The following is a 12879-nucleotide window of genomic DNA, read 5'->3' on the forward strand; positions in this document are numbered from 1 at the left end:
GTGCCTGGGATGTTTCCATAGAAACATGGACTTGCAGAACTGGGAGCCAGCAGTGAAGGAAACGGGTGACCCACGGACTCCCAGGTTCAGTGACATTAGATTGTGCACCCAAAAACACACAGCAACTAGTGCAGCCCCTGAAATAGGAGTGGCAGTACATTTTGTAGCAGGTAAAAAATGCCCTGTAGTATCTAAGGGCAGCTTCATATAATGTTGTTTTGTTGTTCAGTCACTAGGTTGTGTCTGAGTCTTTTTTTATTGAAAAGTTTTAAAATACAGTTTTCCTTTAGAAAACCCCCCTTCCCCCTCCCTCCTCCCCTCCCTACCTCCCCCTATCTCCCCCCCTCCCCCTCTCCCTCCTCCCTCCCCTGCCTCCCCCCCCTACTTCCCCTCCTCCCCCCCTCCCCCCCCCCCGACTTCCCAGAGCAAAATACAAGGTATATATCTAAAAAGCAATCATAAACAATCATATACTAACAATTATAAACTCTAAAATCCATCACTCTCTAGCTTGTATAGAGTAAACCAATCCTTAATAATACTAAATATGTATAAAGAACTAAAATAAAAGAAAACTAGCGTCATTCCCATCTATGTTCTTCCACAATTCACTATTACCTAAACATATTCTCATTTACACATCACAAGCACCTATCCCTATTAACCTCTCTAGCCAAAATAGGCTATAATAGATAGTTCTTACACAAATTAACCCGCATTAACCCACAAAACTTTCTTCTTCTTCCTCTGTAGTAAATTGTCCATTAATTCCAAATTGAAGATTCTGTTACCATACATATCATCCCAAAACTCTTAAAAACACAACTACCACTTGACTGTAAGTATATTGTGGAAGTTCCATAGATTTCTACTGGTCTTATTTTTTTATCTTTTTTGAGCGTTTTAAGGCAGCACGCGTCACCCTCTGTTCTCTAGGATCATCCAAAAGAGTTGCAGCTTGATCTCCTCCTGTACCATTCTCGTCTATCTGTCCATCTTCATCCTCTTGATGTTCTCCTTCTCCAGATCCCTCTGCAGCTTCCAAAAGTGTTGATGGGGTTGCTTTTAAGACATTGTTGTAAAAATCATGCGCTTGCTTCACAGTACCCAAACAGTACCTTTTGCCATCATACATGAAGCTCAACCCAGCTGGGATCTCCCATCTGAACCTTATATCTCTTTGCTTGAGCTCTTGCACAAGAAATATAAAGTCCTTCCTTCTCTTTAAAATCTTTGGAGGAATTTCTTTTAGAACCAAAACTTCTTGACCAGCAATCACAACTTTAGTATCATAGGCAGCTTGTATAACTTCATCTCTAATTTCCCTTTTTACAAAATAAACCACCACATCTCTAGGCAACTTTCTCTGTTTAGCAATCCACGAGTTCACACGAAACACTTTGTCCATGCCTTGTTTTATTTCAGATGCTGGATGGTTCAATACCACCTCAAAAGCCTCAGAAACCAGCTGCTTTAAATCTTCCTTAATATTCTCTTTTAGGCCTCTAATTCTAACAGCAAACTGCATCTGGTAAAATTGAGCCAGACTCAGTTCGCTATCCATTTTGTCTTTTAAATCTTCAATTTCCAATACTTTTGCTTCTAATATAGCATTCTTTTGAGTCAAATCTTCCACTTTGTCATCCAGCACCTCCACACATTTAGCTACTTTATGCACTGAGGACAAAATGTCTACCTTCATCTCTCTGAGTTTCTGTTCCATCCTTTCTTCCATTCTCTGCTCCAATTTCTCCAATTTCTCCTCCATCTGTACAAATTTAACACCCATTGACTCCAAAATTAACTGGGTATGTTTTTCAAGATCCTTCGATGTCAATACATCGGGAGAATGCAACGCCTGCAGTAATGATTGTTGTTGCACCGGAGAATTTCCAGCACTCCGAAAAGTTCTGGGGGGAGGTTTAGCCGCCATCTTTTACTTACAATTGTGACGCACTTTCACTTTAAGTTTTAAACAAAGTCCATCAAGCTCGAGAGTAAAATAAAATAATCCTCTTCATCTCTTCATCTTTCCCTCTTGTACTGCTCTGCCTGCTCTTTTCCTTTCATAGTCTCTCCTTCAAGCAGGGATGGTCGCAGATGCCTGGCTCTGCTCCATAAAGTCCGGAACAGAGACGCTAGCCAGCTGGGAGCAGCCCAGGCTACGGGGGAGTTCAATCCTTCAGCCGCCCAAGCTCCAAGCTCAGGCGGCCCCGGAGAACTCGACCCCTACCTGGGGGCTCACCCCCTCCTCTTCTCCCGAGGAGGGGGCTTCAAATTCGCCCGAACAGCTGATCGGCGCTGTTTCGGGCGAAAAATCACACAGCTGAGCCGCGGGCAGCCCAGGAAGGCTGTCTCCGGCGCCGCGGAGCCACCGGAAGTCCGGTTGTGTCTGAGTCTTGATAGCATGCCAGGCCCCCCTGTCCTCCGCCGTCTCCCAGAATTTGCCCAGAGCCATGTTCACAGCGTTGATGACGCTATCTAACCATCTCGTCCTCTGCTGTCCCCTTCTGCTTTGGCCTTCCATTTTCCCCAACAACAAGGAATCCTCTTTTCTCATTTGGTGGCCAAAGTATTTGAGCTTCAGCTTCAGTATCTGCCCTTCTAAAGGACAGTCAGGGTTGATTTCCTTTAGGATTGACTGATTTGATCTCCTTGTACTCCAAGGGACTCTCCAGTGTCTTCCAACACCACAATTAGAATGATCACACGTAACAAAACACAGTAATTCAAATGAGGGATGACAGGGTGGAGTCACTGCAGAGCACTGTCTCTTGACTTCCACCCCTTCCGAGTGGCCCAACAAGATGCGCAGTCAACGGTATTGAAGGCTGTTGAGAGAACCAGCAGGAGAAGTCAACCAGGATGTCCTAAGGGTCCTTTTTTCACGAGGCAACTGGACTTTCTTGTTTTTCTTTGAAGACGTTTTGCTTCTCACCCCTTCCTGGATGATTCTCATTCCTATTTCAAGGGCTGCATTAGTTGCTGTGTGTTTTTGGGCACACAACCTAACGTCACTGAACCTGGGGGTCCGCGGGTCACCCGTTTCCTCCACGGCTGGCTCCCAGCTCCAGGGCACTGGCTCTCCACCTACAGCCACACACCTCAGACTGCTTTCCAGACTGCTCAGTGGGGAAACAGGTCTTGTATCCCTACTGAAAATCAAAACAGGAACCTGCCTTCTTGCCCAAGATCAAATTATCATAAGCCTGATGTTTTAAGCAAGGGTGGGGGCGGAATTATTGACTGATGAACTAGGTCTGGCCTTGATGACACATTCTCACATGGTCTGTGGCAACTCCCCTTCAGACCCAGCCTGGGTAGCTAAGACTGCCTCACTTCAGACTCCTCCTCCCCAAACAGGGACCAGGAATTAGGTCCACAGCTGCTTCTGCTATACGATACTGACATATTGTGCCAAGGCACCAGGTGATGTTTTTGATTTTAGGTTAGCCTGCTGGATAACCTAACCACTGTGACTTGAAAGTGACTTAAAACTGTTCCTTATTCAACAAACCACAATTCAACAAAGCATGGCCTTACAAAATATGAGGTCAACTGTGGTTTTAAAGCCTATAGTACCACAGCTATCCAACGTTTGCAGCACTGTCCCTGAAACCACTATGTTCAAGTTCCCTCATATTCCATTGTGCAAGGCTGACAGGTAACAATTTATTCCATAATCATTCTAATTTTGAGGAAATAATTCAAATTAAGTATATGAAAGATGGACTGCTTCTTTTCAGATATACTAGAGGAAGGTTCCCCTTCATGGATTACTGCCTTGTTGTGGTGAAGGGGCTTGCGTAATTCAATGAAGCTATGAGCTATGGCATGCAGAGCCACCCAAAACGGACAGAGAGTTCTGACAAAACGTGATCCACTGGAGAAGGAAATGGCAACCCACTCCAGTATCTTTGCCATGAAAACCCCATGGACAGTACCAAAAGGCAAAACGATATTACTCTGGAAGATGAGCCCCTCAGGTTGGAAGGCGTCCAATATGCTACTGGGGAAGAGCAGAGGGCTAGTACTAGTAGTGCCAGAAAGAACGAAGCGACTGGGCCAAAGCCAAAAGGACGCTCAGCTGTGGATGTGTCTGGTGGTGAAAGGAAAGTCCGATGCTGTAAAGATTTTTTCTCCATAGGAACCTGGAATGTAATATCCATGAATCAAGGAAAGCTGGACGTGGTCAAACAAGAGATGACAAGACTAAACATCGACATCTTAGGAATCAGCAAACTAAAATGGACAGGAATGGGTGAATTTAATTCAGACGGTCATCAGGTATACTACTGCGGGCAAGAATCCCTCAGAAGAAATGGAGTAGCCTTCATAGTCAATAAAAGAGTAGGAAAAGCAATACTGGGATACAATCCTCAAAATGACAGAATGATCTCAGTTCGAATCCAAGGCAAACCATTCAATATCACAGTAGTCCACGTCTATGCCCCAACCACCGGTGCTGAAGAGGATGAAATTGACCGGTTCTATGAAGCCCTACAGCACCTTATAGAACTAACACCAAAAAATGATGTCCTTATCATCATGGGGGATTGGAATGCTAAAGTAGGAAGCCAAAAGATAACCAGAATAACAGGCAAGTTTGGCCTTGGAGTACAAAATGAAGCAGGGCACAGGCTGATAGAATTTTGTCAAGAGAATACGATGGTCATAGCAAACACTCTTTTCCAACAACCCAAGAGACGGCTCTACACATGGACATCACCAGACGGTGAACACAGAAATCAGATTGACTATGTGCTCTGCAGCCAAAGATGGAGAAGCTCTATACAGTCAGTAAAAATAAGACCAGGAGCTGACTGTGGCTCAGACCATGAGCTTCTCGTTGCAAAATTTAGGCTTAAACTGAAGAAAGTAGGGAAAACCACTAGGCCACTCAGGTATGAACTAAATTATATCCCTGGCAAATATACAGTAGAGGTGACAAATAGATTTAAGGAATTAAATCTGATAGAGTGCCTGAAGAACTATGGACAGAGGTTTGCAACATTGTACAAGAGGTAGCAACTAAAACCATCCCGAAGAAAAAGAAATGCAAGAAAGCAAAATGGCTGTCTGAGGAAGCTTTGCAAATGGCTGAGGACAGGAGGGAAGCGAAAGGCAAGGGAGAAAAAGAAAGATACGCCAAATTGAATGCAGAATTCCAGAGAATAGTTAGAAGAGATAAGAATGCCTTCTTAAATGAACTGTGCAAAGAAATAGAAGAAAACAATAGAATAGGGAGGACCAGAGATCTTTTCAAGAAAATTCGAGATGAAGGGAACATTTCATGCAAAAATGGGCATGATAAAGGACCAAAATGGCAGGGACCTAACAGAGGCAGATTAAGAAGAGGTGGAAAAATTACACAGAACTATACAAGAATGAGCTTAACGTCCCTGATAATCACAATGAGGTGGTCACTGACCTCGAGCCAGACATCCTAGAATGTGAAGTGAAGTAGGCCCTAGGAAAGCTGAGCGACAACAAAGCTAGTGGAGGAGACAGTATTCCAGCTGAGCTATTCAAAATCTTAAAAGACGATGCAGTAAAAGTGCTACACTCAATTTGCCAGCAAATTTGGAAAACTCAACAGTGGCCACAGGATTGGAAAAGACAATTACATTCCGATTCCAAAGAAAGGCAGTGCCAAAGAATGTTCAAACTATCGCACCATTGCACTCATTTCACATGCTAGTAAAGCTATGCTTAAAATGCTACAAGCTAGACTCCAGCAGTATGTGGATCGAGAACTACCAGAAGTACAGGCAGGATTTCGAAGAGGCAGAGGAACTAGAGATCAAATTGCCAACATAGGCTGGATCACGGAGAAAGCTAGGGAGTTCCAGAAAAACACCCACTTCTGCTTCATTGACTATGCTAAAGCATTTGATTGTGTGGATAACAACAAACTGGCAAGTTCTTAAAGAGATGGAAGTACCAGACCATCTTATTTGTCTCTTGAGAAACCTATACGCGGGTCAAGAAGCAACAGTGACAACTGGACACAGAACCATTGATAGATTCAAAATTGGGAAAGGAGTCCGGCAAGGCTGTATACTAAGATATGCAGATGATACCACTCTAATGGCAGAAAGTGAAGAGGAACTAAAGAGCCTCTTGTTGCGAGTGAAGGAGAGTGCAAAAGTTGGGTTGAAACTAAACATTAAGAAAAGCAAGATCATGGCATCCGGCCCTCTCAATTCCTGGCAAATAGATGGGGAAGAAATAGAGGTAGTGACAGATTTTATTTTCCTGGGCTCCAAGATCACTGCAGATGGGGACTGCAGCCAAGAAATTAAAAGACGCTTGCTCCTGGGGAGGAAAGCCATGGCAAATCTAGAGCAGCACACTAAAAAGCAGAGACATCACCCTGCCAACAAAAGTGCGTATAGTCAAGGCTATGGTCTTCCCAGTAGCAATGTATGGCAGTGAAAGCTGGACCATAAGAAAGGCTGAGCGCCAAAGAATTGAAGCCTTTGAACTATGGTGCTGGAGAAGACTCCTGTGAGTCCCTTGGACTGCAAGGTGATCAAACCGGTCAGTCCTAGAGGAGATCAACCCTGACTACTCTTTAGAAGGCCAGATCCTGAAGTTGAAACTCAAATACTTTGGCCACCTAATGAGAAGGAAGGACTCACTGGAGAAGAACCTAATGCTGGGAAAGGTTGAGGGCAAGAGAAGAAGGGGACGACAGAGAATGAGGTGGCTGGATGGAGTCACTGAAGCAGGAGGCGTGAGCCTAAAGGGACTCCAGAAGATGATAGAGGACAGGAAGGCCTGGAGGAACGTTGTCCATGGGGTCGCGATGGGTCGGACACGACTTCACAACTAACAACAACAGAGGAAGGTTTAAAATTTAGTTATAGTTTAAATATCTAATACAAAAGAAGTCTGATATGACTAATAATAAAAGCAAGAAGTGTGGAAAGGAAGTAATTTAAATGTGTATTTTCAGAGAAATTGGAAGTTTACACATATAAATGAACAAGAATGTAAAGTTAAGGAAAATGTTTTCGTTTCTATTTTTCTTAAACGTGCCTGACTGCTATATGCATCATACACATGTGTGTGCACATGCAAATATAAATAATGAGTTAAATGAATTAAGTCATAATGTGAATTGTCTGGTTATGTGTTGGGTGAATCCAGTTATTCTGGTTTATTGGATAAACCCTGGATAAACAAACTATAGCTTAGCATAATGGGAGCACTCAAGTCAGTATATGGGGAAAAGGGCTGAACTTTCCAACCACCATTGGTTATCTGCAAGAATTCCGTCAAGGACTCTGCCACCACGTTGAGGTTTGGCTTTCGGCTTCTTTTTCATTTCATAGCATGAGTTTGCTATGGTCTCTGAATCCTCCATGTCTTCCCAATACAGATCCAAACAAAAGCTTCAAGGAGACTTACCTGCAAGGAAGACCTGGGAAACGGTCTGCTTCCAAAATAATGTCTTCTTCACGGGGAGGGTCCCATGCCACAAGACAATTCTGTTGAATAGAAAAACATCAAATACGCGTCAAATTATACGTAATATTGATACAATATTCTGTACTGATGTTCCCTAGATCAACCAAACATATAAAACTCAAAAGTTTGAGGTTTCAGTTATCTAAAGTTATAATCATCCATGTAACTCCACCCTTCAATGTAATGTAACTGAAAGCAGTTGATTATATTAAGATTTATTCTATCGTATTAGATAAATTGTTGCCTGCAATGAGATGCTTGTGAAAAGATAAAAGAGCCACATGGAAGTAAAACATTTCAAGGATATAGAAACACCAAAGTGAATTTAAAACCTTGGCCTAAATCTAATTACATCTGAAACCTGATTTACACAATATAATTTTGCCCTAAATTGTTTCCATGCCTTAACAAGTGTAATTTGTGGGAAGGTAATTCAAACAAACTATTCAGAAAATAGTATCTGAAATTACAATTTATTTTAGGGGTGAAACACTCAGATATAATCATATTTTAAAGATATATTGCATTAAATTGAACTTTGCACACTTGGACTAGATTCAAGTTTTAAAGATGTTTCTGAATGATGGAATCATATATATTAATTTATTAGAATTATATCACAATTTTCATTCAAGAACTCAAGGCAGCAAAGATAGTATTCCCTTCTCCTACGTGTTTATAACAACTACCCTGTAAGGCGGGCTGGGCTGAAACACTGTGACTCGCCCAGGGAGCCTCTGTGGCTGGGTGGGGCCTTGAACCTGGAGATTACTGCACTACCCCATCCTGGTTTCCAAAGAAGTTGCAGTCTTTTTTCCAAAGAGCAGATCATCTTCTTTCTAACCCAAGCACAAGAGAATATTGCTCTGTATCTAAGAACATCGGCCCACCTGTCACTCTGGTCTGTATAAACAAGTTGCCATCTTTTCTCCATTTAATCATATACAGATAGTCCTCGACTTACGGCAATTCATTTAGTGACCGTCCAAAGTTACAACGGCACTGGAAAAAGTGGCTTATGACCACTGCAGCATTCCCACCGTCACATGATCAAAATTCAGATGCTTGGCAAGTGGTTCGTATTTATTACAGCTGCAGTGTCCTGGGATCATGTGATCAGTTTTTGAGACCATCTGACAAGCAAAGTCAAGGGGGAATCCAGATTCATTTAACAACCGGGTTATTAATTTGACAAATGCAATGATTCACTTAACAGAAGTGGCAAGAAAAGCCGTACAATGGGGCAAACTCACAACAAATGTTTTACTTAGCAACATAAGTTTTGAGCTCAATTGTGGTCGAAACTCAAGGATTATCTGTACTTCAACAGCCTCCAGCTGCTCTGTAGGGTACTAAATATTTAGTCACTAAACAAAGCTAGGAACCCAAATTTTGTCAGATTAAAATCTTTCTCATGAAGCAGGTCCCACCCATTGTTCCAAGGACTAGATGAAGGGCAGGCAATAGTTGAAGAACTGATTCTCACCCTAAGGCATATACTGTATGGCAGCGCTCTTCAGCCTTGGCAACTTGAAAATATGTGGACTTCAACTCCCAGAATTCCCCAGCCAGCCAAGATAAGAAATACTGCTGTAGGCAGTGTTTCTTATACTTGGTCTCTACAATCTCCTAAACCAGTGGTGGCGAACCTATGGCACGGGTGCCAGAGGGGCACTGAGAGCTCTCTCTGTGGGCACCCGTGCCATGCCCCAGAGGTGGCAACTCTCCCTCTGCAACCAGCCGCCTGCTAATTCGCTGAGGTCCCACGTGGCTGAATGCATCCCGGCACGGCTGGTTTTTTGTTTTTTTATCCCATTTATATCCCGCCCTTCTCCGAAGACTCAGGGCGGCTTACAATCTAAGAAGCACAAATCAATGTGCTTAGCAATAGCCTTCATTCTATGTATATGCCTGCTTATTAGGGCTTTCGGGGGGCCCCAAGTGGCATTTTTACAAAGTCAGCTTTTGGCCCCCACACATCCCATCCCTCCTGGCCTCGCATGCTCTCCTTTTCCCGGGCACGATCCACTGCATTGCGTCCTCAGCTGTCGGCCGGCCATCCATCTCAGAGGGGGCTTCCTTGAACTGCTGGCAATGGGCTGCGGAGCACCAGAGTGCACCTGTCGAGGGGCCGGCAGGCTGTGGCTACTGACGGACACCATCAGCCCCCATGTGCTCGCTGGCCTCTGTGTGCGGGGGCCGATGGTGTCAGGCAGCAGTTGCCACAGCCCTTGCCTTGCCCCATCACAATGGTACCCCCACCCTGCCTCGCCTCACCCTGCAGGATGAGTACCTCCTGTAGCTCCCTCAACCCTGCCCACCCCCCACAGGTGTCCCTCCCCACGAGCAACATTGAGGTGACCACATCCACCTTGGCCACACCCACCCAATCTGCCATGACCACCACGGCCATGCCCATCTGGCACCCAGCGATAAATAAGTGGGTTTTGGGTTGCAGTTTGGGCACTTGGACTCTAAAAGGTTCGCCACCACTGTCCTAAAGCATAATATGAGACAATACTAGCGCCAGAAGGAGCAACTGAGTCTGTTCAGCAGACCCCCAACAGATGGAAATGTTTGAGTTGACCTGCCACGTATTCACACAGATGATTTCCCTTGCAAGGATGGCCAGAGGTGTGTGTGTCACTTTCCCTTTTGGCATCTCCCCCCACCAACTGGCAGCACTGGGTGTTCAGAATGCCTAGAGAGCCAATCCTCCTGTCCTGGTGAAGGACCCTCCCCTCCATGCAGCCCTGCTCACCTGGGAGGAGATGAGACAATGGAGGACAGCTTGGACACCCAGATAAAAAACCCACATTAGGTCCACAGATAATATATAAAGTATATGATAGTACGTGAATGTATATACATATGCACACACAGGAGGACGATCTGAATGTTCCTCTTACACTCTGAAGCACCTATATACCTTATTATGCCCATCTTCCTACAGAAAAGAAAATATGTAGCCTCCCTCCAAAAAATAAGCAAGGCAATGTTAAAACAGAAGTATAACATGCTGGAATAACATAGCCTTCAATGGCCTTAGTAGTCCAGCTGGGGAGGCACAAAGGAGCTACAAATATTCTCCTTTATTGGTACTTCAGCCCTTTCCCTCATACTCCAAACAAGAAAGGCAGGTCTTCTCATGTGCCACAGGTGTGCCTTCAAACAGTCTTGGGCTGTCCACGTCTTCCAAACCTAAAGCTTATAAAAAGCCTATAAATCTTGTTCATATTCCAGAAGCCTAAGATTTGGGCTGAAGAGATAGGAGTGATTGTGGCAGGGGCTTTCTCAGGCTGCATTCGCTCATTTCTGGCTGACATTTTGACTGAGACACATGAATGCATCAAGAGGAAGGCATTTAAAGAGGCACAAGGTTTCCAGGTGGCGTAGCTCTGTACAAGAGACTGTTCTGCCAGTACAATCACAACTCAGGGCACTGCAGTTCAAAGCTGAGTCACACCCCCTCCTCTAATTCAGACTAGTCCCACCTTGTACCCAGAATTTTTTTCCTCCCAGTCACATCTGGATCAGGGATGAAAAGTCCAACTTAGTTCTCCTGGACCTTTCAGTGACTGGCATGTTGTACGGCTCCCCCCCACCACCACCACACCACACACACACACCACACACCCGCTATTTAGCAAACCAGGTGAAACTAGTAGCGGATATAATTTGGAGATCTGCCCTGAAATTCCAACAGTACCCAAATTGCAGTCGGATTCTTGAGTATCCTGACTTCTCAAGTAGTCAGTATCCTTAAAGACATCTGTTTGGAAATGGGTGAATAAAGGAAGACGAACTGCAATTAGGTTTAATTGCATTTAAACTGAATTGAATCACTTGACTGAGGTTTTTCTGGGGAGCCAAAAACTGGCCTCTAAGGTTAGTAGTTCATTAACTTTACTTAAGGTGATTGCGTTCTGCCCAAACAATATAGCTTTCCATGGGAACATGCCTCCTGGGCTTTCAGCTTTTGCTGACTTGCACAATTATATATGTCCTGTGTCAGCTGTGACCACGGCTAAACTACTTGGATTTGGCAACAGACGTTCACAATCCAATATGCTCTACATGGGACCGTCTTGAAAAAGAGTCCAGAAATGGCGGTTGATGCCAATGAAGCAGATAGATTACTAACATATGCTAGATATGGGGTTTGTATGAGACCCACCTGGAAAGATCTGCCCCATTTGCCAATTACTTTCCAGGTACCCCTTTAAGTGTTGACGCTGATTTTTAAAGCCCAGCCTGATGAGGAGCCTGCTATGGATCTGTCTAGCCAGGAAGACCTGCAGGAGATGCTGCTTTGAAGATCCCACTCTCCCAGCAACAGATCTTTCTCGGGGAGCGAATTTTTTCTGCTGCTTTGCTGTCTGGCAAGTTCTGTTTGCCTCTATCCCAACTTTGATGTTTAGAACATTACAAAAACTTTCAAGTCTTTTGGTTTTAGTATTGATGTTAAATATCAGCTGCTGTCTTTTAAACAAGAAAACCTACAGAGTAAACAGCCTTGGTGGAGCAGTGAGCTAATGCCTCCTTAAGTAACACCAGCTGCCTGCAATTAGTGCAGGTTCGCGTCCCACCAGGCTCAAGGTTGACTCAGCCTTCCATCCTTCCGAGGTAGGTAAAATGAGGACCCAGATTGTTGGGGGCAATTAAGCTGACTTTGTAATAATGCCGCTTGGGGTGTGTGTGAAAGCCCTAATAAGCAGGCATATACATAGAATGAAGGCTACTGCTAAGCTTGTAAACCGCCCTGAGTCTTCGGAGAAGGGCGGGATATAAATGGAATTAAAATAAAAAAATAAAAATAATAAAATAAAATAAACCAGAAATTGGTCTAAGAGCCAGTTTAAGGCACCGATCTGGTAGCACGGGGACCATCAGTTCTAGTCCTTCCTTAGGCATGATAGCCAGCTGGGTGACCTTGGGTAGTCCCTCAGCCCTAGGAAGGAGGCAATGGCAAACCACGACTACTGAAAACTCGCCCAGAAAACCCCAGGAACTACAGTAGCTCAGGCAGTGGCCAGGAATCAACATCAAAAATCTAGCAAAACAGAATTTGACCTCATTCAGAGAAACGAAGTCACTTTTGGCAACTAACCAGCACCTATATGTAGAAGGGGGTCAAGTAGGCCCGATGTGTAATTAAAAGGGGGGTTCTAAGATGTGTGTCATTGGCACAGCAAAATGTTGTTTTCAATTCTTGCCACAAGCCAGAAAAGCAGGAGGTGTAAAGACTAAAGAAACAGATAAAATCAGAGGCCATTTGCCAAGTCTCAAGGTAACCTCACCAGCAGGCAAGACCCGCTTGTAAGTTTCATTTGCATAAAGTGGCACCTTGGCCAGGTGTATCCACGGAAAAGAGGGCAGCCCCACCACACAGTCCGGGCCCTG

At 44.3% G+C, this 12879-nt stretch overlaps 1 protein-coding gene across 1 annotated transcript in view; it reads right to left on the reverse strand.

Annotated features, from left to right (window-relative positions):
* Positions 1 to 12879, reverse strand: part of PISD (phosphatidylserine decarboxylase) — a 61976-nt gene that overhangs the window by 48080 nt on the left and 1017 nt on the right. Inside the window, exon 2 of the mRNA XM_083373918.1 lies at positions 7417 to 7496. Coding sequence (XP_083230044.1) covers positions 7417 to 7496 — 80 coding nt within the window. The remainder of the gene's footprint in view (positions 1 to 7416; positions 7497 to 12879) is intronic.

The sequence above is a fragment of the Vipera ursinii genome, assembly GCF_947247035.1.
Source record: "Vipera ursinii genome assembly, chromosome: 14".
Taxonomy (NCBI): Eukaryota; Metazoa; Chordata; class Lepidosauria; order Squamata; family Viperidae; genus Vipera; species Vipera ursinii.